The sequence below is a fragment of the Ochotona curzoniae genome, unplaced genomic scaffold (assembly GCF_017591425.1).
Source record: "Ochotona curzoniae isolate NIBS_2020 unplaced genomic scaffold, NIBS_Ocur_1.0 scaffold_4937, whole genome shotgun sequence".
NCBI lineage: Eukaryota > Metazoa > Chordata > Mammalia > Lagomorpha > Ochotonidae > Ochotona > Ochotona curzoniae.
Window position 1 is genome coordinate 5,636,486 of NW_024467126.1, and position 26,546 is coordinate 5,663,031.

General features: G+C 61.0%; 1 protein-coding gene and 1 non-coding gene across 4 annotated transcripts; both read right to left on the minus strand.

Moving 5' to 3' along the window:
* Positions 1-439: 439 nt before the first annotated feature.
* NAP1L4 (nucleosome assembly protein 1 like 4) lies at positions 440-24,584 on the minus strand. Of its 3 annotated transcripts, XM_040970883.1 has the most exons (16): positions 24,520-24,584; positions 18,913-18,943; positions 18,276-18,334; positions 17,135-17,234; positions 13,379-13,520; positions 13,106-13,192; positions 11,543-11,668; positions 8,539-8,610; positions 7,546-7,685; positions 7,101-7,246; positions 5,032-5,054; positions 4,552-4,671; positions 3,666-3,695; positions 3,343-3,399; positions 2,426-2,463; positions 440-968 (listed from the first exon to the last, which is right to left on the minus strand). In XM_040970883.1, the coding sequence occupies exons 2-15, from the start codon at positions 18,924-18,926 to the stop codon at positions 2,458-2,460; spliced, it is 1,122 nt and encodes a 373-aa protein (XP_040826817.1). In that variant the 5' UTR covers positions 18,927-18,943; positions 24,520-24,584; the 3' UTR covers positions 440-968; positions 2,426-2,457. The 3 variants fall into 3 exon arrangements, with proteins under 3 accessions (XP_040826817.1, XP_040826814.1, XP_040826816.1); XM_040970880.1 differs by lacking the exon at positions 2,426-2,463; XM_040970882.1 differs by lacking the exons at positions 2,426-2,463; positions 24,520-24,584 and adding an exon at positions 23,050-23,067.
* Positions 8,206-8,331, minus strand: LOC121150334. Its single transcript, XR_005882953.1, has one exon. It is a non-coding gene; the product is annotated as a small nucleolar RNA SNORA54 (small nucleolar RNA).
* Positions 24,585-26,546: the final 1,962 nt, after the last annotated feature.

A 26,546-nucleotide genomic window follows, 5' to 3' on the forward strand; every position in this document is an offset into this window, starting at 1 on the left:
CCAGCTGGGCACCCCGGAGTATAAATGCCTGTGACCCTGTGACTGTAGGCCCAGCTGCACCCCGGACAGGCTTGGGGCAGCCAGGGGTGGGCATGGAGCACCCCTCTCCACAGCCCTGGGGCCCTGAGCACAGGGTGTTCGGGCCACCATGCAGTGCCCTTGGCCTGTGGGACCTGGGGTCTGCAGGGGAGCTGGCACAAGGCCACACAGGAACTCCTATCTGAGGAGCCTTGTTTCCGGAGGCCACCAGGGCGGCTCTCTGCACCCTGCCCCCAGGGCCAAGGCCGAGGTTCCCACGGCCAGGAAGCGGATGAAACCGGATGAAGCCAGTCCAGTGCCTGCGGGCGTGGAGCGCCCTGATCAGCCAGGGCAGGCAGCTGGCCAGCAGGGTGCGAGGCTCAGCAGCGCCCCCCAAGGAAGTGAACAGAGCAGCACCAGCTTCAGGCTCCACAACTTTAATAGACTATTCTAACTGTTCTGTACAAACCGCACACACCATGGGCAGTTACAAACGTGGTTCAGGTAAGGCTGAGCTCCCCACAGAGCACAGAGCACCCACACAGACCTGCGCCCCGCAGCCACAGCCGTCCAGAGCAGGGCATTCTCCTGGAGACCCGAGCGCCCAGCCACCCAGGCCCACCAGTCCTGGAGAAGGCAAGGGCCCCAGCAGGGACGCAGAATAAATACGAGGCCAGCGCCAGGCTTCAGTGCAGAGCGCAAGGACTGCGGCCCCCGAGGGCGTCCAGGCCTCTCCCTCCCCAGCCCAGGGCTGCAACTAAACCTCCTACTTCTGAAATGCATTTCAGGTGCCACTGTACACGGGAAGCGAAATAATAAAGAGGAGTGGAAACCATGCACTTGAGAATGCGTTCGCCTTGCGGGGGCGGGGCGAGGCCCGCCCGCACCCATGGGCACCGGAGCTGTGGTCCTCACTGCTGCTTGCACTCTGCCGGCTGGCTGGGCTCCTTCTGTGAAAGAGAGAGGGGGTGCCTGGAGTGCAGTCGGAATCTCACACCGTGCCCACCAGCACTGACCACAGCACGTGGCATGCTGCACACCACAGGCCCTGAAGGGCATGGAGGCACACGGGGAACGGGGGAACAGGGGGACGGGGGACGGGGCCTGGCGCTGCAGACTCACAGCCAGCCCAGGTCTTGGCAGTATGTCTGTACCCAGGGGCTGAAGCGTGCAGGGGCTGTGCAGGGATGACGGGGCACACCACATGGCAGTGGGGGTGGTCCACCTGGCTGCCACCGAAGGTGCAGGGCTGGTGCAGAGAGCCCTCTGCGCGCGCGCATAAACACATACACACACACACACACACACACACTCCATCACAACTGTGGGCTCTGGTCTGGGCTCCTGCCGCCTAGGGCTAGCGTACAGTGCTGGGAAGAGGCCAGCCAAGGCTGCCCATAAAGGATCTGGCAGTGCCCGGCACAGGAGCCAGGGGTTGGGCGAGTACGGGGTGAGGCAGGTCAGGGAGCACAGGAAGCCAGGTGCTCCCCACACGGTGTACCCCATGGTACTGCCATCATCTGGTCAGCACCAGCAGGGCACCCAAGCAGGGCCGTGGGACATGCACCCCACCAGGCTGGGGGGCTTCTTGGCCTGGGGCCAGAGCTCTGGGAATCCAAAGGGAAAATCCACTCAGGCTAAACACAGTGCCCAGTGGACCCAGGTGGCCATGAGCACAGGCACCAGGACGCTGTCGGGGCAAGGTCCAGAGCCACCATGGGGGCCAGGCTGCCCCGTTAGAGGGCACAGCAACTAGGTCACCGGGCACTGGTTTGGGTCCCAGCTGCACCAGTTCTGACCAAGCTCCTGGCCCCTGGCCTGGGAAGTCGGCAGCAGATGGCCAAAGGCCGTGGACCCCTGCACCTGCGTGGGAAGCCTTGGCTGTCACGGCCCTTTGGCAAGTGAGCCAGTAGGAGACGCGCCCTTCTAACTGCCCTCCAGACACGCATGCAGGCATGAATGAATAAGCACATCATTTCTTTTCTAACCACATGGCCCCTCACCGGGACCAGCTCTGGAAACGCACTCAGCAATGTGTGTGAGCGGCTGCGTGAGCCCAGCTCTGCCGTCGCTCAGCCCGAGGAGGACCCAGGGGAGTCGGCAAGCCTTCAGGGCCCTGAGGACACAGCTGCCCGTGACTGGAGGGCACCCCGCTCTGTTCTCATGCCAGCTGCTGTCTGCGGCCCCTGGTCTGGGGGAGGCGTCAGAGGTTTTCCCTCCTGTGGTGGCACAGTGGACACAGCCAGGAGCCAGGCGTAGCTCCCACACATGCTGGGACAGGCCCACGCTGCATACAGCGGTGTGGACAGGCCGTGCGTCAACCCCACGAAGGCCCTGTGTCCTTGGACATGCCATGTCACACACAGACATCAGTGTGCAGTTACGCATGAAGGGAATGCCACCTTACCTAGAAATGCATGAATGATTAACAGACAAAAATTACACCTAAACGGGGAGAAAAATTGAAAGCAACTGTCAGCATGGAAGGAAACGAGGTGCATGACATCGCAGAAGTGGAACGGCCACCACGTGTCCGGGCAGCGAGCTGGGCAGCACTATTGCCCACCAGCAGGCCCGCAGCAGCCTGGCTCCCAGCCCAGCTGACAGGACCAGCCCATGCCAGGGCAACTCCTGCCCGGGCATTCTGGGAGACCAGGACGGGAGGACAGAAGGTCCCACCGGTCACAAGAGGAAGTGGGAGCAGAGTCCCTAACAACGGGATACGGAGAGGGGCCTGGCCCTCCAGCGCGGCCTGGGGGAGCTGCCCCCCACTCCCGGCCCCCTCGCAGCTCCGCATGCTTGTCACCGGGTGGAAGACCCCAGGTGGGTGTCCAGCACAGAGCCACCCACAATGGACAGCTTCAGGACAGGAGCCCGAGGCCCATCTCCCAAAGAACCGCCAGCACGTGCATCTGAGAGATGGCTGGGCGGTGGACACCAACAGCCTGGGCATACCCCACGCAGGTGCAATGCTGAGGCACGTGGAGACTGTGACAGGCTGGGGTGGCCAGTGAATCCAGCGAGAAAGGAACTGCTCGCTGGGCCCCCACTTCCTATCAGGAAGCCCCATGTCGGGCGTCTCTGGAGCCCACACATCTTCCCTGGGCGCCCAGTACTGGGCTCACTCAGCCCATCTCTGCAGCCAAGACAGCGGGGAGAGCAGCTGCCCGGATCCTGGAGGCCAGGGGAGCCGGCGAGGGCTGGGCGGCCCACGGAAGGGGTTCAGTTGGTCCTCAGAGAGCCCGGGCGGGGGATGGCAGACACTCAGGTTCGGGGGATGCCAAGAGAAACACACACTGCTCAAGTGACCTCGACAGGACCAACCTTCGGGGCGACGTCGGCATCGTCATCCTCTGCTCCCTCCTCGTCGCCTTCCAGCTCCTGCACGGGGACGAGGCACAATCAGCCCGCAAGCCACGAGCCACTCCGAGCTTACAGGAGCCGCTCAGGGGAGAACCCAGGTCACCAAGAACCCAGGGCAACCCAAGTAGGAAGCAAGCAGACGTTTCTAGAACAGACGTCCACAGGCCAATGGCAGGCCGGAGGCTGCAGCTGCACCGGGCACTCACGAGAAAGCCCCAGGGAGGCAGGGGCCATCTGAGCAGACAAGGCCACCACAGGGCAGCACCAGGCACGGGGCCACCTACCTCCTCTTCTGCTTCCTCATCTTCTTCAAACTGGAAGAGAGAGACAGAGGGTCAGTACCTATGGGGTCACAGGAGGTCAGGGTGGACGGCACGGGGCACAGTGGGACGAGCTGTCTCAAGAGTGAGTCAGCAAAGAAAGACCTCTTCCTGGCGGGCCCTGTCAGAGGGCGAGAACCGTGAAAGCCGCCCCCTGCACCCCACCTGCACCCTGCCCAGGAGCAGCTTGCTCAGGGGGCTTGCCTCTCAGCACGTGCTGGGGAGTGACACTTAAAAGCCACGGGGGGGGGAGGGGTGCAAAGCTACAGGACCCCTGGTGATCCACCTGCACCCAGCTTCCTGCTGCTTAGGGACTCGGATCCCAGCAGCATGACAGTGACGGCCAGCGGCCAGGCTGCTGCAGCCACATGGCAGTGGACTTCCGGACACCAGCCTCCCTAGCCCGGGGCACTCTGCCTGCCTGATTTGAACTCCTACATGCAGGCAGCATGGGCAGAACTGGGATGTGCACTGAGGCCCAAACACACAGCACAGCAGGCACTCACTGCCAGCTCCCACAGTGCCAACATGCATGCACTACCACACACACGGCGTGGAGTATCAAGCCCGTTGGCCAGAATGAGCAACGACCCACAGACCCCAGCCCCTGCTGAAAGGCTAGCCCACCACCCACAGACCCCAACCCCTGCTGTGGAGGGGTGGGTGCGGGCTGGGAGACGCCCCAGGGTTGGCTACTCCGCACTGGCACCTGCAGCACCAAGGGTGAGGTGAGCCTCAGTGCCGCCAGCCGCTCAGCTCAGCGACAGCCCAGTGGCAACCCGGCTGCCGAGCGGGCCTAGCCCAACGGGCTCGGGCGGCCACCCCTCGCCGACCAGCCCCAGGCACCTACGTTCTCATCGTCCTCTATGGCCTCCCCGGTGAAGTAGAGTACCGCTCGCGGCACGATGCGCTCCCGGAAGAAGTGTCCGATCTCAAAGTCAGAGGCCAGCGTGAACTCAGAGTCTTCATCCTGGGAGAGTCGAGAGGCCTGGGAGCGATGGTACAGACCCTCTGCCCAAGGGCCCCCTGCTCCTCAACTCTGACCCTCAACTCGGGCACTCCGGGCTCAGAGCCCCAGCCCCCGCACAGGGCTTCGCACTGGAGTCACTCGGCCTCGTGGGATGCAGGAAGCAAAGGCTCGCCCCGGAGCCCTTGTCACACATCAGGGCTGCTGGAAGCTCTGGAAGCTGCTGGAAAAACGAAGCTACAGCTTCCAAATTTCACAAACACCCCATTTGCCAAACGCTTCCGCCAACTGCCCTGGACATGCTCGTGCAGTGTTTTTAGGGTCGCCTGGCACTCCCTCAGGAAATGGAACAAGACAACTCACCAGGGACTCTCCGTCGCCGGATGCTGCAGGAAGAAAAGGTCCTTCGTCAGCCCAGGGCGCCCGGGGGCGCTGCGTGGGAGAGACCTGCACCTCCACCACCCAGCCTGCACGCTGCTGCCTGCCCGAGGGAGCCAAGGCCCGCACGGGATCTGTCTGCACGTGCAAGCACTCACCCCCCAAGTCACCCATGGGTGTCTGGCGACGTGTGCGGCCTGTGTCCCCTGGCAGTGGGATGGGGGCCGGCTGTTGGACCCCGGATGCCCTGCACTTGTCACGTGCCTGTCCTGTCAGCACAGCACTGACTTTCACAAACAGCTTTACACTAAAGTGCAAACGTCCTGACACACTTCTCAGTCGGGGCGCCTTCCGCACAGATCGAGCTGGGCCCGGCATGGTAGCCTAGCGGCTAAAGTCCCCACCTTACATGCCTGGGAGCCCACAGGGGCGCCAGTTCTAATCCCGGTGCCTCACTTCCCGTCCAGCTCCCAGCATATCCATGCCTGGGAAAGCAGCTGAGGACAGCCCAGAGCCTTGGGATCTTGCACCCAGAGGAAGGCTCCTGGCTTCAGATCAGCTCAGCTCTGGCCATGGCAGCCACTTGGGCAGTGAATCAGCGGACGGAAGATCTCCTCCTCTCTGTGTAAATCTGACTTTTAACAAAAATAAGCAAATCCTGACGATACGAGCCCCAGCAAGGTCTTAGCACACCAAATGCTGCCCCAACACGCTCACTTCCACATCCTGAAAACTGCACTGAGACCCAAAGCTCCCGGGGCTGCTGCCCGTCTCGGGGTGCTCCGCCTCAAACCAGCACCCCCCTGACCAGCCCAAGGCCGGGGCCCGTCCCCTGGGGGAGGCTCAGGGCGTCAGCTGGCCCTGCCCTGACTGTTGGTGTCACTTTGTCTTTGTCCCCCACGCTGGGATCTGGCAGTGTCTTCCAGTCCAACCAGAGCACACGGCCCGCGCCAGCGCCCCCTGCTGGCTGTGCACAGCTGCTGAAATGGCGTCTTGCACGGTGCTGGACACCTGTGGTCACGGCCACCTCAGCAGAGGACCAGCACACACAACAGCTCTCATCTTGCTCCCTGACTCTTTCAAATAAAGAAATCTGTAAAAAACCACCTCGGGGCTGGCGCGATAGCATAGTGATTAAAGTCCTCGCCTTGCATGCACCAGCATCCCATATGGGCGCCAGTTCTAATCCCGGCAGCCCAGCTTCCCACCCAGCTCCCTGCCTGTGGCCCGGGAAAGCAGTCGAGGACGGCCCAAAGCCTTGGGACCCTGCACCCGCGTGGGAGACCCGGAAGAGCTCCTGGCTTCGGAATGGCTCAGCACCAGCCATTGCGCTCACTTGGGGAGTGAACCATCAGAGAGATCTTCCTCTCTGTCTCTTTTCCTCTGTATACCAGCCTTTCCAATAATAAAAACAAATAAACCTTTTTAAAAAAAGTCTCTCTATATATATATGCATATGTAAAACCCCTGCTCAATCTTTACTAGCTTAAAAGCCCAATTTTATTTTTTCAAGATTTATTCTATTTTTATCAGAAAGCCAGACACACAGAGAGGAAGATCTTCCTCCCACTGATTTACTCCCCAAGAGGCCCCAACAACTGGAACTGCGCCGATGTGAAGAAAGAAGCCCAGAGCCTCTTCAGGGTGCCTCTTCAGGGCCGTCCTCGACGGGGATGGGAAGCAGTGCCGCTGGGATCAGGCAGCAGCCATATGGGATCCTGGCCATGCAAGGCGAGGACTTTAGTCGCTAGGCTTCCGCACAGGGTCCTAAAAGCCCAATCTTTAAGACTTTTAGTCTGTATGAATCTGATCTGCTTTCCCAATTAAAATATTATAATTATTTTAAATAAAACAGGCTCTAAACTGGTGGTTCTGCTCCAAGCCTTTCTAAACTGGAAAGGCAATTTCTCGCCTGTGCACAGCCCAGCCCCAACCTCCGGGCCCTGTCGATTGACACACGGGCACCAGGGCCGTGCACGCGTGCCCTCCTCCCTCCTGCCAGGCCGGCGAGCGGGGCACAGGCTGTGCGGCGGGCCTGCAGCGGCCGCACTCACCCTTCAGCGGGTTGAAGAAGTTGAAGAAGGACTCGTTGGGCACCTGCTTGGTGATGGTCCTCACGGTGCCGCGGCCCTTGTGTTTCTGCTTCTTCTTGATGGTCTTCACCGTGACGTTTTTGCCCTTCTTCCAGTCGATGGTGCACCTGCGGGGCAGGCGGTGTCAGCGGGCCAGTCGCGTGCTGGGCACCAAGCGGGCCATCCGCCCGCACAGTTCCTGCAGGAGGGAGCCCTCACCCGGCACATCTCCTGGGTGCCAGCCAGGCAAACAGCGCTGTCCACGCCGGTGCCCGCTGCCCAGCATCCAGGCTGGCACACGCAGCTGAAGGACAACCGCAGAACTCCAGCCCGCCGCCAGGGCCTGCGGCTGCGTCAACACCTGGCTGCCAACCTCCATCTCACCCACAGAGTCCAAGCCGCCCCCCGCTCCTGCCCAGGCCCTCACCCGTCACAGTCAACGATCTCAGGGCCCTCGAAGGAGAAGGGGTCAGCCTTGTCGGGCTCCGACTTCATCTTGTACGTCTTGGTCAGCACAGAGTTGGTGAAGTAGTCGTTGGGCTCGAAGTGGAACTCTAACACGAAAGACTGACAGCAGACGCCGAGTAAGTCCAGAGAGCGCTGCCCAGAGCCCGCAGCGCCCCGGCCCGAGCCCTGCTCCACACAGCACACCTGCGCACAGACCACGCTCTGGCCTCCGAGGAGATAAAAATCGCCAAAAGCCCAGCATGTCTATGTCCACAAGTAGCAAATACAGAGGACAAGGAGCTGCAGCCTCAGCAGGCAGGCGTCACTCCCAGCTCACCCCTCTCGCCAAGCACAGCCCTCTGCCCACATGGAGCAAGCTGCATTCAGGCAAAAGCTGGACTAGCAGTGGGCCTGGCAGGCTGGCCAGCCCCCATGGCGCTGCTGGGAGGCCAAGCTGCTTCACGTCCCAGCCAGCTCCCTGCCAGTGGGCCTGGCAAGGCAGTGGGAGACGGCCCAAGGCTTGCCCACACTCACACAGAGAGAACACTACCGCTTGCTGGGCGTCTCTGGCCGCAGGCAGCGGGGCGGCCATGTCGCATCTCGGCCCTACCACGAAGCTCTAGCCTGCTCCCCGCCCAGTGTCTGTCTCCAGGACCCCGGGCTGGAAACCACTGGGCAGCCAGCTGCGTGGCGTCAATGGTGATGCTATGGCACCAGAATGGAGCCCAACAGCCACAGCCAGGCTGCCAAGTCACGAGTAGTGCTGCCTCAGCCACCTTCAGCCGCCATAGCTGCCAGAGGGCCGCTTCCACGAGGCTCCTGTCACCCCCACAATTGCTCAAGTGGCCCGCCGTCCTGTGCGGAAGGCCTGTTGCGTCCCTGAGCCCACCGGCCGGGGATCCCAGCAGCCCCACGGCCCACAGCCTGCTTGGGGTAGCCAGGTAGTGGCACGGGGGACTTGGCCAGCACTTACCATAGGCTGTCCAGGGTCTGAAAACTTCACTTTAATGTCTTGCAGGTGTTTTAAGATTGGTTCATCATATTCCTAATTAAAAGAAAAAAAAAGTATAAAAAACTTTTAAAAAATGGCACATAGGGGCGGTGTCATTAGGGGCTAAAGACACTCCCCGTGGTGCCAGCATCCCATGTAGGCACCAGTTTGAGTCCTGGCTACTCCACCTCGATCCAGCCTCCTGCTAATGACCTGGTTGAGCAGTGGAGGACAGCCCGAGGGCCTGGGGCCAGCCCGCTGGGGCACTATCCAGCTCAGCCATGGTGGCTACCCGGGGTGCAAACCAAGGGCTTCCAAGAAATCAGTCTCACCACAGCAACACCTAGCTCCTCACTGCCACACTGGCTGGGGGCTGTCAGAAGCACCCCCAGTGAGGGAGCTGCCTTGGGCTGAGGGGCTGGCCTCCCTGGCCGGCTGGGGTGCAGCCAGCAGGTCCTGGGGAGGCCACAGCTCTCCCACACAAGTTCTTAAAGCCCAGCCCGGGAGAAACACGCAGTGAGAAACCACTGGAGTATCCTCGCCACGCAGGCCTTTCCTCGCGCCTGCCATCAGGGAGCTGGACCAAAGACCTCCTGGATCCCCAGGAAACAACACACTGGGTCCGACACCTGCTCCCTTGCTAACTGCCTCCTCCGGCCTCACACAACAAAGCCAAAGCAGGAACACCGAGGAGACACCGAGCTTGTCTACAGCTGCTGTGGCCCACTAGGCTAAGACACACAGCCCCGGAGTGCCAGCTTGGGAGTCCTGGCTGCCTACTTCCAGTCCAGCAGAGGGCAGCTGCAGGACTCGGAGCAGGCTGCTGGGGGACCGGCTCTCCCGGCCATCACAGTCATCTTGGCAGTGAGACTGTTACCTGGTCTTAAACAAGCACATAATTTGTAAAAAAAAAAAAAAAAAAAAAATGTTCCTGGGGCCAACGTGGTGGCACAGCATATAAAGCTACCAGCCTGCAGCAGCCACACACATGTGGGCATTGCTTCACGTTCAATCTAGCCCCAGCTCTGTGCTAATGGCCTGGGGAAGCAACGCCAGCAGCCCAGGGCGAGAGACCTGGACAGCTCCTGGCTGCAGTCTGGTAGATGGACACTGCAGCCATCTGGGGAGTGGCTCGCACAGGAAGACCTTTCTCTGTAACTGTCCGTCTTTTCCTTTTTCTTTCTAAGATTTATTTTACTTTTTATTGGAAAGGTGAATATAGACAGATCTTTTGTCCACTGGTTCCCTCCAAGTGGCTGCAAAGGCTGGAGCTGAGCCAATCTGAAGCCAGGAACCAGGAGCTCTTCCGGGTCTCCCACGCAGGTGCAGGGTCCCAAGGCTTTGGGCCGTCCTCGACTGCTTTCCCAGGCCACAGGCAGGGAGCTGGATGGGATGTGGGGCAGCCGGGACACAAACCAGTGCCCATATGGGATCCTGGTGTGTACAAAGCAAGGACTTTAGCCATAAGGTTATTGTGCTGGGCCCTAATCCTGTCTTTCACATGGGAAAATACATAGTTATTTTAATAAGCACAGGGAGGGCCCGGCACAGTGGCCTAACAGCAAAATCCTCGCCTTGAACGCACCAGGATCCAATATGGACACTGGTTCTAATCCCGGCATCCCCACTTTCTATCCAGCTACCTGTTTGTGGCCTGGGAAAGTGTTGCCAGCCGCATCTGTATGTACTGGCCACATGCCGTACCCAAAATGGCGCTGGCCGGAAAAGCCACACCTTGGTTCCTGGTGATGTAGCTTTCGTGGTACTGCACAGGCGCCTAGCGCATGCACAGTGAGCTGAGGCGTGGCTGGCGCATGAACACTGGGACTGACGAATCCAGTCGCCCAGGACCCTGCGTAATCATGACGCCGACCTATCATCGGCGGAGGCGGGGCCAGTCAGCACATAAGAGCAGACAGCCTGCCGGGGTCTGAGTCTTTTTCCCTCCTCATCTTGGTGCGCGCAATAAAGATTACCGCAGAAGACTTCACTCGCATCTGCCTCTTATCGCCGGACGATAAGAAACGTGGGCACGACAGGAAAGCAGTCGAGGACAGCCCAAACCCTTGGGACCCTGCACCCATGAGGGAGACCCTGAAGAGCTCCTGGCTCCTGGCTTTAGATTGGTGCAGCACCAACCGCTGTGGTCACTTGGGGAGTGAATCATCGGACAGAGGACCTTCCTCTCTGTATATCTGACTTAGCAATGGAAATAAAGAAATCTAAAAAAAAAAAAAGGCATGTGGAAACTGAGTGCAAAGATAAAAATAATAATAATGTTGCCTTTAAAATAAATAAATAAATAAATAGGACCCGGTGGTGTGGCCTAGCGGCTAAAGTCCTCACCTTGAATGCACCAGCATCCCATATGGGCGCCAGTTCTAATCCTGGCAGCCCAGCTTCCCATCCAGCTCCCTGCCTGTGGCCTGGGAAAGCAGTCGAGGACGGCCCAAGGACTTGGGACCCTGCACCCATGTGGGAGACCCGGAAGAAGCTCCCGTCTCCTGGCTTCGGATTGGCTCAGCACCAGCCATTGCGCTCACTTGGGGAGTGAACCATCAGAGAGATCTTCCTCTCTGTCTCTCCTCCTCTCTGTATATCTGACTTTCCAATAAATAAATAAATCTTTAAATAAATAAATAATTACAACCCCAACCGTCACTCTTCCACTTGTATGCTCACTTCCAAAAACACATGGACAGGCCCTGGCCCACACGCTCCCCGAGGACAGCACGGAGGCCCAGCGGGCCTTCTATGGCCCCTGGGTGCCCTCCCCCGAGTCCTGAGGGTCCACTGAGGCGGGGACGTCCCACCCACGCACAGACCGAGCGAGCCTTGCACTCACTTGTCTGTGTTGCCAGGCCACTGACGGGGGACTCGCAGGGCAGTAACCCGGAGCAGGCTACCCAGTCTTTGTGCACGTGGCCACAGGACTGTGGGCAGGAAAGGCAGGTCGCCCTGACGCCCCACCTGCACGGCTGCTCACCCGCACGAGCTCGCTTAGCATGTCCACGTTTCGGAAGATGGTGAACCAGAACTCGGGGATGCCTCTGGGGTTCGGCTCCTCGGCGGCAGCCTCCTCCTCCACAGCGAGCTTGTTCTTCATGTCCCCCTGAAACAGAGAGCCGGCATGAACAAAAGGCCCAGGAGAGAGGCCCTACGCAGGGAACCGCAAACGCTCTTGGGGACAGCACGGGAAGTACCGAGTTCCCTAAATTCACAGCCATCTCACACCAAGGGGGCGCAGGACCCCCAAGCTAGAGGGCTTGCCTCAACTCCTACAGAGACCAGGCCAATGCCCAAGACCCGCCGCTGCAGCATAGTGGGGGCAGCCCATGTCCAGTGCCACCTGGCATCCCAGCCTCTTGCTGATGTGCATACAAAGCACTGGAGGAGGTTCTGGCACCAACGCCCAAGAGATCAGATGGAGCCCTGGGCTCCTGCACAGACTGCTGTAGCCCTGGCTCCAGGGACAGTGAGCCGGCACTCGGCTCTCTCGCAGCCTCTCCTCACATGTAAGGGGAAATCACTTCCCTTCAACTAAGACCCTGAGCCTGGTTAAAATTCGGGAGATCAGAAGCCAGCAGACAGTTCAGGTTAACACAGTTCCTGAGAACAACCTATATACTGGCCACCAGACAGTGCGGTGTCCCCCGGCTGAGGGACACCTGCCCCTGCGGTGCTGGGAGAGCAAAGCCAGCAGCCCACAGGCCGAGTGGGCCTAAACTCCACATGTGCCCACTCGGGGCTGCGGGCAAGGTCTTCCTGTAGGGGTCAGGCTAACTAAGGCCTCTGGCCTGAGTGCTGAGGAATAGTCAACCTCAGGGCCCCCACAGCCCCAGGCCCCCACAGCCCCAGGACCCCCACAGCCCCAGGACCCCACAGCCTCCCAGACCTCCACAGCCTCAGGGCCCCCACAGCCCCAGGACCCCCACAGCCTCCCAGACCTCCACAGCCCCAGGACCCCCACAGCCCCAGGACCCCCACAGCCTCCCAGGCCCCACAATCTCCCAGGCCCCACAGCCTCAAGGTCCACATTCTAACAGATCTACCAACTCAGTTAAGCTGGGCACCCAGCACAGCACCCCTGTCTGCTAGTCCACCTCTGACACAGTCTCCTGAGAATGCACCGAGCTCCAGGGCCGCAGCCCTCGCCCCAGCCGATATGGGGCTGCAGGCCTCCTGTGTGAGCCTGGCCCAGCTCTGGCTGCTGCGGGCATGGGGCACCACCAGAGGACATGCACCATGCCCAGCCCAGCGGCTCCGCTTTCACACACATGAAATAACAATTGGTACGATCACGGCTGTCATCCCTACAGACATTTCAATTCTCCCCCCGCAGCCAAAGCTACAGGACACTGGCCACCTCCAGTCCCTTCTCCACCCCCCAGGCTGGCCGGGTAACCCACGGGTGCTGGGACTGCCCACAGCCCTGCACAGGACTACCCCCGGTGAGGCCCTATGTCCGCCATGAGGACTCAGCCCCACGCCCCCTTCCCTGTGAACCCCCGCCAGCGTCTGTGCCCACAAGCCTCCCTAACAGACTCACGGCCAGCTTGTCCTCCTCCTCACTGTCGCTGTGCCACTCCGACTCAGCGTCTGTTGGCTCAACATCACCAGTGATGAATTCTCTTCTCTACAAAGAACAAAACAAAACACACACACACAGTTAAGTTTATGTTATCCAGAAACGGAAGCATTTGCTAAATGGTATTTCTTGGAACTAAGCATTCTGAGAACCGTCGTGATGCAGCCACGCGCTGGGCAGCCACGCACGTCCTGCCTGCCACTCCCAAGGCCCCAGCCTCCGGCACGGGCCTACCTTGTCAAACAGGGGCTGGTACAAGGCCGCGTACTTTCTCTCCAGGTCGTGAACTTCTTCGTAGAACTTGGCCTCTATGTGAGCACACCTCACCTGCAGCTGCTTCAGCGCGTTGATCCTTCTCTTCACTGCCTTGGGTAACCTGGCCCGGGGCAGAGAAGGTGCCGTTACAGCACAAGGCAACGCAGCCTGCGCTCCCAGGAGCCACACGGCGGCCATGGGCATGGGGGCCTGGCTCCCACAACCAGGAAGCAGCCGCTGGTCTCAGCCAGGAACAGCCCTGACCGTCACAGCCACGTGGGACATGAGTCTGTGGATGGAAGATCTGTCTCTCCCTAACTCTGCCTTTCGTTTTGACCTTAAGATTTATTTCTTGGGCCCGGTGCGGTGGCACAGTGGTTAAGGTCCTCACCTTGCACGCCAGGGATCCCATATGGGCGCCGGTTCTAATCCCAGCAGCCCTGCTTCCCTTCCAGCTCCCTGCCTGTGGCCTGGGAAAGCAGTCCAGGACGGCCCAAAGCCTTGGGACCCTGCACCCGTGTGGGAGACCCGGAAGAGGCTCCTGGCTTTGGATTGGCTCAGCTCCAGCCGTTGAGGCCGCCTGGGAAGTGAATCATCGGAAGGAAGATATTCCTCTGTGTCTCCTCTCTTTATTGGAAAGGCAGATATACAAATAAAATAAATCTTTTAAAAAAATTTATTTCTTCATTTGAAAATCAGAATTACCGAGGGGGACAGAGTGTGAGATCAGAGAAACGCCACACCTAAGCACGGTCTCTCCCAGTCACCTTTCCCTCAGCGCAGTGCTGGATACGGTGGGACCAGAGGGCAAGGAGCTGCCGACTCACCTCTGAACGCCGGCCCCCTTCTGCCATCTGCGGCCCCGGCAGCAGCAGGCCAGGCCAGGCAGGCCTCTGATGGGAGCTGCAGCACTCCAGTGGCTTGAGCCACCACCTGCTGCCCCCTCCCCGGGCCCACAGTGTCAGGAGGCTGGGTCCGAAGGAGCCGGAATGCGACCCAGGTACTCGGCAGTGAGACGCACAAGTCCCAAGGAGTAGCCTACCTCAGGCCCCCACACTCACTCCCAACTCATTTGAACCTTGAAAAATCCTACTTTATTTACGTATCTATTGATATCGCAAAGGCAGATTCACAGAAACATCACCCATCCGCTGGTTCACTCCAAGTGGCTCAAACGGCCAGAGCTGAGCTGACAGGAACCAGGAGCTTCTTCCAGGTCTCCCACGCAGGTGCAGGGTCCCAAGGCTTTGGGCCGTCCTCCACTGCTTGCCCTGGCCACAAGCAGGGAGCTGGATGGGAAGTGGAGCAGTCGAAACACGAACTGGCCCCCATTCGGGGTCCCAGCACATGCAAGGTGAGGATTTAACTACTAGGCTATCATGCCAGGCCCAGTAATCCTACTTTTAAGAACTCATTCCGAGGCCAGTGCTGTGGCCCCACAAGTTAAGCCCCACATGTAATGTTATAACATGCCATATGGAGTCCAGGCTGCTCCACTTGCTAATGCATCCGGGAAAACAGCAGAGGAAGGATGCTCTGAGTCTCTCTCAATTTCTCTCTGCAGCTCTGCCTTTCAAATACATGAAAATGATAATAATAACCCTGACCGCACTGCTCTGCAAAAGCCAGATTCTAAAGGAGCAATGCAGCAGCGGCGCTGGCCAGTGGCCCAGACAAGGCGGCGGGCACGCCGGAGCCGCACAGCAGCCGAGAGCTCTGCTTCTCGAGCCGACACGCAGCTGCCCGCGCGTGCAGCCCCCACAGGAGCTGCGGCTGAGAGCCAGCTGCCCCGCTGCCCCTGGGAAGGCAGCCCGGAAGGCCCAGGGCCCGGACCCCCAGCACTGTGTAGAATGGCGCTCTGGCACCCCGGCTTCGCCCAGTCACAGGCATTTGGACAGCAAACCAGCGCAGGCAGATCGTCACTCTCTTTCAAATAGAAATTGAAAAGCGTCTTAGGTCACCAGGATGTGGGAGGAGGGCCCGGGTGAGGCCCGCCCCAGGCAGGGACGCAGCCCCGGCCTGAGCACCATCGGCCTCCACCAGCACTGAGCCCCAAGGAAGCGCAGGCCGCGGCCTGCAGAGCGTGAACTCAGCACAGAGCCCCGTGGAGGCTCAGCAGTGGCCACTCTCCCTTGGGAAGCTGCAGTCTTTGGCCCAAAGGCCCAATAGTGCCAAACATTTGGGGAGCGAACCCAAAGGAGCAGGTGCAAGGCAACTTGTGGGACAGATAGTCCCGTGTCTTCTTGTATCATATAAAGTGCTCATTTAGTGACTTCTAAAATGTATTTACTTCAGCATCTGGTGCAACAGCCTAGCAGCTAAAGTCCTTGCCTCACATGCACCGAGACCCCATAAGTGTGTCGGTTCGTGTCCTGGTTGTTCCACTTCCCATCCAGCTCCCTGCTTGTGACCTGGAAACAACTGAGGACAGCCCAAAGCCTTGGGACCCTGCACCCGCGTGGGAGACCTGGAGGAAGGTCCTGGGTTCAGATCGGCTCAGCTCTGATCATAACGGCCACTCGGACAGTGAATGTGCAGAGGGAAGATCTTTCTCTTTGTCTCTCCTCTCTGTAAACCTGACTTTCCAAAAAAAAGAAACAAATTTTTAAAATAAATTTACTTGAGAGGCTGAGAGGAAGACCAGGAGTCAGACAGACCTGCAAGCCTGGGCTGGGCACTGGCTGGGGCTCCCAGCGAGGGGTGCCAGGGTCTGCCCAGGCAGCAGCTGGCCTAGGGACTCAGGGTCATAGGACAAGTTCAGACATTTGCGCTGCTGTCTTACTGCTAAACCACGCAATTTTAAACTGGTGGTAACTTTCCGAGCTGGAGTTGAGAACAGGAGCTCTGGTGGCCCCCGATAAAGCACCGCCCCCGCAGGTGGGTAAGCAATACGCAGTGTTGGTCCAATTCTGCCCCAGGTGGCTCTGCTCGCCTCGGGGACCACCACCCTGCCTACCTACACACTTCACAAATGTACACAACACGCACAGAAGGGAGAGTAAGATGCCCCCCATGGGTGCACTCTCCCAAGAGCCCAGGCCTCCGAGGCCCATCAGCAGGAAGCTGGGCTGGAGACAGAAACGGGCCGAGACCCAGGCCGCGTGCAGACAGCAGCCGGGTCCACCCCAACTGCCTACCCCCACACCTAGAACCCAGCACGACCCCCTTCTCCCAGTCACCCCAGGCTGGGCAGGGTAGCTCAGCAGGTGAAGGCACCGCAGTGAGGACCACCTGCCTCTGGTGCTGGCTGCCCCCTTGCCACGGAGCTGTGGTCACCCACCTGCGAGGCAGAGGAGGCAGGCCCGAGCACTTGGGCGCCTGACCCACACGGACCACCAGACGGAGCTCCAGACCGCACTCTGGCCTTGTCCCCCTCCTCCACTGGTCATTCTGCCTTTTCAAAAACCAAGAACTTTACGCACTAAGTAATCCCCGGACACTCTAGCTGGGCAAGGCACAGCCCGAGGCCCCTTCTCGGAGACAACAGAAGTGGGCGGGGGGAGCTGTGAGCTTGGCCCGGGCAGGACGGCCAGGACAAGGGGGCTGGGGGTGTGTGCAGCAGGACCCCCCTGAGCCCGGGAGCCTCTGGGACACATTCGTCGAGCTAGCTCTCCTGCCTCGCCGGCCTCCACTGGTTGGGAAGTCCCCAAGCCACCCCACAGCAGGACAGTTCGCTTCGCCACAGCAGGCCATGCCCACTGTCAGGAGCACCACCCCCGTGGGCCCAGGACTTACGTCTCGATGTAGCTGGAAGGCGTGTGCGAGGCGCTGTCCAGGCGTTCCTGGAGAGCGGCCAGGACCTGTGGGTTCTGCATCACCTGGTCGCTGAGCTTCTCTGCAGGGGAGGAACAAGAGCAGATCTCAGATGCACTGTCGGAGCAGCCAGGAGCTGGAGCCACAGCACGCACTCCGGGCCTCTGCGCGCACGCCTGGCCTCTGCATGCAGCCGGCGCGTCTGAAAAACCCTGAACTCTGTGAGGCACTCGGATGCGGGGACCCCACTACCCAACAGGGGACATGCGCTGTGCCAGATGGGTCTCTCAACATACAGGGACACATGTCAAAGGGCTACATGTCAGCCTGAGGTCACGGACCAGAAGGGCGTGCACGCATACACGCAATGATGACCACAAACAGCCACTGAATAAATGACCCGACTTGGCCGAGGGGGACCTGCTCATGGTGTGAAGGGGGCAGGACGGTGCTGGACAGACACGGTGTGGCGGGGGACCTGCTCAGTTCTGACTGGCAGAGGTCACCCGGTGCCCTAGGGCAGCACCACTGTCATTACTGAGCAGGGAAGATCGGCAGCGGGCTGACCCACTGTGCGACACCTGCGGGCCTCCTTGGGGCTCCTGGGGAACTGGCTGGAGTTCCTGCCAGCGTCTCAGCTCTCTGCCAGGTGCCTGGCACTGCTATGTCCCTGCATCTCACCGAGGAAACTGCAGACCTGGGTGCCCTCTGCAAGCTGTCCCCAGAGCTCACCACCGTGAACCAGGACCAAATCCAGAACGTGGCCTTGACCGTCTGACCCAGGGGAGCCAGCTGCGCCCAGGGCCTCAACTAGGACCTGCAGCACTGTGCGCTGCCCGCAGGGGGTGCCTGGCACTGCTAAGTCCAGCTTGGCTTTTGGGAAATTCCACTAGAACGATGTTACCACCAGCTTCCCAACCACATGAAGGAGGGGTGTGGCCGAAAGACGCAGCAAGCCAGAGCAGGTGCAGGGAGGTGTGCATACAAGAGTCGGAACATCTTAAACCAGTGCCCCCCAAATCCCAGGTGACCGCTTTCTGGAACCACCACCATCTTAACAAACCGTGGCTTCCAGGAGCCTCCCCAACCCGGGCCCAGGGCCATTGGGGCCAGCTGTACTAACCTGGGCTGCCTGTGCTTTTAGCAGCATCCGCAGTTTCGGTGGAAACCCCATCTGAAAAACTAAAGTACCACATTCACACAGTTACTGCAGCACTGACAGGCAAAGCCTCCACCACAGCCAGGAGCTGTGCCCCTGTGCCCCTGCCCTCTCCCCTCCGCACCCCCTGCAGCCAGGAGCTGTGCCCCTGCCCTCTCCCCTCCGCACCCCCTGCAGCCAGGAGCTGTGCCCCTATGCCCCAGCCCTCTCCCCTCCGCACCCCCTGCAGCCAGGAGCTGTGCCCCTATGCCCCTGCCCTCTCCCCTCCCCACGCAGAAATGTTCCTCCCAACGGCACAGAACTGCTCCCAGACTGCAGGTGCCGCATGGCCGCCTCTCCAGGAGCGCAGCAGGTTGGGACAGAACCCCAGTAGCTTCAGAAGCAAAGCTGTACAGTCCAGAAACAGCTGGAAGCTTTGGAGAGACAGCCCCCAGCCCGTTCTCCCACAGCACAAGCACACACAGCCAGAGACCCAGTGAGGAGGCAGCCCGCCCCGGCCCTGGGTTCTGAAGGCGGGAGCGTTTGCCCAGGTTCCAGCGCTGACCGACGCAGTCTGCTCACCAACTGGACTTTCAACTCCAAAGAGTCCATCCCGGCTTACCTGTTCTCTGCCATCTGAATGCTTGTGTTCCCTACAAACAAGAAAGGCCGACAATTACACACACAGATAAAGCACTCGTGGGCAGGGGCCCCGGGCTGAGCACAGGACCCAGTCCTCAGCTGGGACTGGTGCACCCACTGCATGCAAGCCTTCCTCGCCACCAAGGCGTGTCCCGCTCAGCCCAGTCCACTGAGTGTGCCTGGCGAGGGCCAGTCTCAGGGCGGAGGGGGACCAGCTGGCTTCCACCACGAGCACAGGGACACAGCTGCGTGACCAAGGCAGTGGATCCGACTGCACTGGGTTTTCACTATTTCAAAACCCTGCAACCTGGGCATTCTGGGAATGCTGGTTCAAGTCCAGACTGCTCCCGTTCTGACGCAGCTTCCAGCTAATGTCCCTGGGAGAGCAGAGGGGATGGCTGAGTGCTTGCACCCCTGCACTCAGAGTTCTAGGCTCCCAGCCCTGGAGCTGTGCTCATGCAAACCAGAAACATAACGCACCATCTTTGCAGCTCTTCTAAGAAATGTAACAACAAGGTGGGGAAAAGACTTCATGGCTGGGCTGCCCTGGGACCTGGGGGAGGGGGATGGCTGCCCTGGGACCTAGGGGGAGGGGTACGGCTGCCCTGGGACCTGGGGGAGGGGGACGGCTGCCCTGGGACCTAGGGGGAGGGGTACGGCTGCCCTGGGACCTGGGGGAGGGGGATGGCTGCCCTGGGACCTGGGGGAGGGGGACGGCTGCCCTGGGACCTAGGGGGAGGGGGACGGCTGCCCTGGGACCTGGGGGTGGGGGACGGCTGCCCTGGGACCTGGGGGAGGGGTACGGCTGCCCTGGGACCTGGGGGAGGGGGATGGCTGCCCTGGGACCTGGGGGAGGGGTACGGCTGCCCTGGGACCTGAGGGTGGGGTACGGCTGCCCTGGTGCCTGGTTGGGGGGATGGGGGAGGACTGCCCTGGGGCATTATCATTGCCATTCGAGCTTAGTCTACCTCCTAAATAATTGTTTTTGAAAATTTATTTTTATTTGGAAAGCCAAAACTGCAGAGAGGTCTTCCAGCCACTGGCTTACTCCCTAAAGGACTGCAATGGCCAGGCCAAAGCTCTCTGAGCCGAGCTGTGCCGGGGTACATGGGCGTGAGCACGTGCCCATCCTCTGTGTCTTTGCCAGGCCTCCTGGGAGGTGGGCAGCCGCGTCTCCCCAGAGCCCACACGGGTGCCTGGGTGGCGGCTTCTGCTGCCCCTCCGGTGCCCACAGGCTGTCTCTGTTCTATCTCATCCTCTCACTCCTTGGTTGTGTTGAAGCAAACAGAAATGACCCCCCAAGTTTAAGGTCAGTTCTTCTCATGCTATACCTGCAGGCTGGCCTAGCAGCGAAACCACCTCCCCATAGATGGTGCCAGAGTGCCAATGCTGGCCTGGCTGGGCCCCAGCATCAGGCTCACACCCCGTGGGTGAGACAGGACGTGACGACTCCCCAGCAGCAGACACACCCCAATTCACTAACTACATGGGACAGGGCATGGGCTGTTTCTCTACACACTGCAGAGACCGTCGGAATCCACCTGCACGGCCAGGGACCCCGAGCTGGGCCAGGGACCCCAGCAGCCTGTGCACTGCCCACACCTGCACGGTGGCAGGACCTGGGGTCAGTCACAAACACCTGTAACTTGGCCCCTCGGCCCGGCTGTTCACGCCTCATGCTCACTCCCACAGGACACGCCATCAGGCTGGGGCTCAGGGAGGCGGCAGGGCTAACCTCGGCTTTCCCCACTTGAATGAACTGAACTATGCTGCCAGACACCCCACCCCCTGCCTGTGTGGAAACCCACACATGGAGGGTGGGAGTGACAAATCCTAAGCTTGCTCTGTTTATCAAGCCCGTCCCTGCTAAAACGCTCCACGTGGGCCACATGGCAGTGTGACGGACAGGGCTGCCACCTCGACACGGGCACCCACGCAGGGGCAGGTTTCTGTCCCAGCCGCTCCACTTCCCATCCAGCTCCCCACCTGTGGCCTGGATGCCTGCAGTCGTGGGCTTGGGCCAGGCCACAGCCAGGAGCTCTACCTGTGTGTCACATGTTCCCCGGGGCCCCCGGACCTGAGCCTGCACTGGCTGTCCCAGACGCCCACGATGAAGCTGGCCGGGGAGCAGCAGAGCCGGGCCCTCGCGCTCAGGGCAGTAGGCCGGCAGGTAAGCAGCCGGGCCATGGTTCCTGACCCCCCGGGCCACCCCTGTCAGGCCGCGCTGGCCAGCAGGCCCACTTGGGATCCAACTCCCTGCTAACACCAGTGGTTCCAGAGTAATCACTCAATCCTGAGAATGCAGGGGTTCAGGCTTCTCCCCTCAGTTCAGTGTTTAACGCACACCCCTTGGCCCCCCAAGACCCGGGGCAGCTGGAGAGGATGGTCAAGGCAGCCCAAGTGTCCAGGTGAGTAGTGTGTCGGCCCAGGCCAGAGGCCTCAAGCCCAAACACAGAACTCAGCAGACCAAGGCAAGCTCCCACCTACGGTGCCGGTTCGTCCGGCTGCTCCAGTGACCCAGCTCCCTACTCCCAGCCTGGGAAGGCAGTGCAGGACCCAAGGGCTCAGGTCACTGCTCCCATGTGAGAGACCTGAAGAGACTCTTGGCTCCCGATCAGATGAGCTCAGCTCCAGCTGTTATGGCCACTTGGGGAGTGAACCGGTGGGTCATCTTTTGTCACTCTCCTCCTCTCTGAAAGTCTGCCCTTTAAATAAAAATTTTAAAAATGAACAAACACGGGCCCAGTGGCATAGCCTAGCGGCTAAAGTCCTCGCCTTGAACGTGCCGGGATCCCATATAGGCGCCAGTTCTAATCCCAGCAGCTCCACTTCCCATCCAGCTCGCTGCTTGTGGCCTGGGAAAGCAGTTGAGGACAGCCCAAACCCTTGGGACCCTGCACCTGTGTGGGAGACCTGGAAGAAGTTCCTGGCTCCTGGCTTCGGATAGGCACAGCACCGGCCGTTGTGCTCACCTGGGGAGTGACTCATCGGACGGAAGATCTTCCTCTCTGTATATCTGACTTTCCAAAAAAAATAAATCTTGAAAAAAAAAATGAACAAACACACCAGGTAACTTATGTACATTTCCTAACTCAAGAAAATACTGCCAACCAACACACCCTTCATTTGTTCCTGTGATTTCAAACCAGCTAGAAACAGAGGGCCCTGAGCGGTAGCCCAGTGGCTTGGTCACTGCCTTGCACACACCAGGATGCCATAGGGATGCCCGTTCATATCCTGGACGCTCCACTTCCCATTGAGCTGTTTGAAGAAGCTCCTGACTCCTGGCCCCAGCCAAGGTAGCTGTGTGGGGAATGAACCAGTGGATGGAAGATCTTCCTCTCTCTCCTTCTCTCTGTAAATCTGGCTTTCCAGTAAAAATAAAAAATATATCAAGACAGGGACGGTGCAGTGGCCTCGCGGCTAAAGTCCTCGCCTTGAATCTATCAGGACCCCATATGGGCGCCGGTTCTAATCCCAACAGCCCCATTTCCCATCCAGCTCCCTGCTTGTGGCCTGGGAAAGCAGCAGGGTACGGTCCAAGGTCTTGGGACCCTGCACCCGTGTGGGAGACCCCGAAGAGGCTCCTGGCTTCGGATCGGCTCAGATCCAGCCATTGCTGCTGCTAGGGGAGTGAATCATCGGACAGAAGATCTTCCTGTCTCTTCTATGTCTGACTGCAACAAAAATAAATAAATCTTTAAAAAATATACATTATCAACTCCTATTTACATTTAATCTCATTTAAAAAGATCTAATTATTTTTATTTAAAAGGCACAGTTACAGCGAGAAAGGAGAAAAACAAATTTCAACCACTGGTTCACTCCCCATGGCTGCAACAGCCAGAGCTGGGCCAGGTTGGAGCCGGAAGTTCTCTCTGGGTCTCCCCCATGGTTGCGGGACACCTGGTCCATCCAGGGCCTTCCCTGGTGCATCAGCAGGTGCCCCTCTGTGGGGTGCCTGCCTCAGCTCCTGGCCCAGGCCTGGTGCCCCCACCCCGTCAGAGCCTGCAGTCCGGAGCTCCTGAACCTGGCTGCCCAGGCTCCCCGGGAGTGGACTGCACGGAAGGCTTCAGTCGTTTTCAAGGTAAAGGTTTGGAAGCCACATGATATAAACACTCGCGAACTGTCAGCTGCTTCAAGCTTCACACATGTTTACGATCCAGGAATGGCACGGACCCGTGCAGCGGGGGGACACACAGGCATCACCACTGCGGTCTGCAAAGTGTGCCATCTACCTCATTAGCCCAACACCACAACCACACCGCGCGGAGGAAGGGCGGGCCTCTGTCCCCGGAGCCCACTGTGGGGAGCTGGCAAGCAGGCACCACACACGCAGGGCCCTGCTCCCCACAGACTCGCGGGAAGCCAAGGCACCAACTTCTGAGAGCTTCCGGCCCTTAACCGAGCCCTGCAGGCTGGGCACTTCCGGTGCCCCATGCACACCTTCCTGGGAAATTGACCAGACACTTCATTCAAAGACGTGGCTACCAACACGGCCCCCCGGGCGCCAGCCTTGCAGGACAACGACAAAACACACCCATTCATGGACCCGCTGCCACAGTACCCACTGCCCTTTCCAGCTGCCAACTGGGGTCAGCAGCGGTCGTCCCAGGCACCCACAGCCCAGCCCGTGCCAGCACTCGCTCGCAGCCTGGCCAGGGAAGGCAGCGTGCACAGGCTGCCTGGGGCCGGATGAGGACGGCTTCCTGTGAGCCCCACACTAGGCCGCTGGACCTGGAGGCCAGCCCCACACTTCCTCTCGGGCCAGCACGCCCCCAGAACCCCCAGAGTGGGCCAGCATCCCAGGTGGACCCCCGGGCCTGCCTGTGGCCTGGGAGCCCCTGCACCTGCAGCAGGGTCCCGGCCCAGGCGTGTGAGGCAGCACAGGGAAGCGCCGACTCGCTAGGCCCTCCGACGACGACCCTGGACGCCGGGCCTGACCGGGGTCACGGGCTGCCCACCTTCCACGAGGAGGCCCACCCGCCACCCTCGCCCCAAGTTGGCTCCATCTCTGGAAACTTTTGTCTGCGCAGACGGCCGCCTCACCCCCAGGAAACCGGGAGATGCGTGTGCGAGCTGCCCCAGCCTGGAACCCGCTCCCTGCAGCGCACGGGGTGGGGTGGGGGCACGGACCACCAGGTACAGGCCAGGGGGCCGGGGCGCAGCCGGGGAGCCAGGCTGGGGCCAGGGCACGAGGGGGGCCAGGGCCGGGGGGCCAGGGCAGGGGGACGGGGAGACAGGGGAACGGGGACGGGGGTCGGGGGACCGGGGGTCGGGGGTCGGGGAGACAGGGGATGGGGGTCAGGGGACGAGGGGACAGGGCAGGGGGACGGGGAGACAGGGGAAGGGGGACAGGGGTCGGGGGCCAGGGCCGGGGGACAGGGGACGGGGGTCGGGGGGACAGGGTAGGGGGACGGGGAGACAGGGCCGGGGGCACAGAGCCGAGGACGCACCCCGGGACGCGGCGGGGCCCCCGGTCGCACCCCGGCCCGAGACGCTCCGCACCCACGCGGGGCCGTCCTCCCTCCCGCCGCCCGCCGTCCTCCCGCCGCCCGCCGTCCTCCCGCCATCCGCCCGTCCGCACCTCACGCCTCCTGCGGCAGTGGCGGCAGCGCGGCGGGCCTCGCTCGCTCCGGGGGCTGCGCCGCCGTGGCCCGCAACAACGCCGCCTCCCATTGGCCGAGCGCTTCGACCCTGCCCCCGCCTCCAGCAACGCGCACGGCGATTGGACGCCAGCTGCATACGTCAACGGGGCCTCCGCGCGGCGGGCGGCGGCCCGGCGGAGGGAGGTGTATGCAAATCAGGGTGTGTGACGTCAGAGGCGCCGCGAAGCGTATGCAAACGAGGGTGTGTGACGTCGCCGCGCAGGTCAGCCTCCTGAGCCGGCCTTGTTGCTGCATTCTTACTGTTCAGTGCAGTTTGGGAGCAGGGCCATCTGCAGGGGGCGCGGCTGTCCCCCACGGCTGGACGGAGGGCCCGGTGGAGGGCCTGGCCCCACGGGGCGCCCTTCCTGGGGGGCTGTCACCCCAGGGCTGGACGGAGGGCCTGGCCGGGTGCCCTTCCTGGGGGGCTGTCACCCCAGAGCCCGGACGGAGGGCCTGGCCCCACGGGGCAGCACCCACTGGCCTTTCCCAGGGTGCCCTTCCCCCTTCCTCTCCTGGGCCAGAAGAATCCTGGGATGCCCCCTCCCTGATCCCAGAGTGGAAGGCCAACGCAGACCCTGTGCCCTGAGAACACTAAGCTTCTAGCCCGCAGGCCTCCAACACCCAGAGTGGTGTCTACCTGCTTCCCATCCAGGGCCTGGTGCCGGGGTGGACAGTGTCCCCTGCCCTCGCTTTCCCACTGCGGCTCAGGAACAGGTGTCCTTGGCCAGGATGTGCCTTGCTGGCCCCCTCCCCGGGTGGCCGCCATGGCCAGGCTGGGCCACGCTGCAGCCAGTTTCATCCAGGCCCCCACGTGGCTGTAGGGTCCCAAGCACGGCTGCGGGTGCAGCTGCAGGGAGCTAGGTCAGAGATGGAGCAGCCGGGACTTGAACTAGCACCCCAGGGATGCCAACGTGACAGGCAGGTTAGCCTGCCGGCCCCTTTCCTTGCTCCAGCCAACACCAGTGACCTCATCCCGCCATGGCCACATCTGCCCAGTTCCCCAGTGTGGCACAGGTGGATACAAAAAAGCTAGTTGGAATACAGTTTTGGGGGGCCCTTTGCTCATCAGCAGGCTGTGTGCAGGTAGTGGGCCTTGCAGGGCAGGGAGTGCTGGGGTCCCCTATCTTTGCTCTACCCACCCAGCACCTCCTTGTGCCCCATCTGGACATTTGGGGTGCCCGCGACTCCTGCTGCCCTGGACAGGCAGCTGGCCCGACCAGTGTGTGCCCCTGCTGTCCAAGGGCTGCCCCAGACTGTGTGCCCCCCGGCCCCCAGCTACTGTCACACCTGCAACAGAGCACTGAGCCCCCTGCGTGCTGGCCTGGCCTGCTGGGTGCCGCCCAGAGGAAGCCCACCTTTCCACCCCACAGATGTCGTGGCTGAGCCCCCAGTCACTTCACCTTCCCTGTGGGCTTGTAGCAGGTTCCCCTGCTCTACAGCTCCACCCTCCCAGCCTCTCTCTGGGACCCCTCCAGTCCCTGCCCTATGCCCCCGGCACTGGGTGGCAGGCCACACCCAGTAAAGGTTATGACTCAGTGTCCATTTGGTCAGTAGGAGGTTTGGGCAAGTGCCCAGCTCAACCCAAGGACCCCCCCCCCCCCAGGGACCTGGCAGCCACTCCAGGCCTGGGCCTCTCCCAGGGAGCGAGAGCTGCTGAGCTGCTGGCATGCTCAGGCCTGGTGACAGTGAATGGGGGACTGGGCAGTTCCTTGCCCACCTTCGCGATACTGTCTTCATGCCCAGGGCGGCCCGGAGTGCTGAAGACCAAAGCCCCAGGCCCAGCACCCAAGCCAGCATCCTCCTGCCTTCCTGCTCCTGGGGATGAACGGCTGCTCTCGCATCCCTCCTGGAGCCCCTGCCCATGAGCTCGTCACCCACCACACCTGCCCAGATGCTCACAGCTGGGAAGGTGGGGGTCTGTCCTCTGGGAAGTGGCTCCCACCAGTCCTGGTCCGTGACCCCTGTC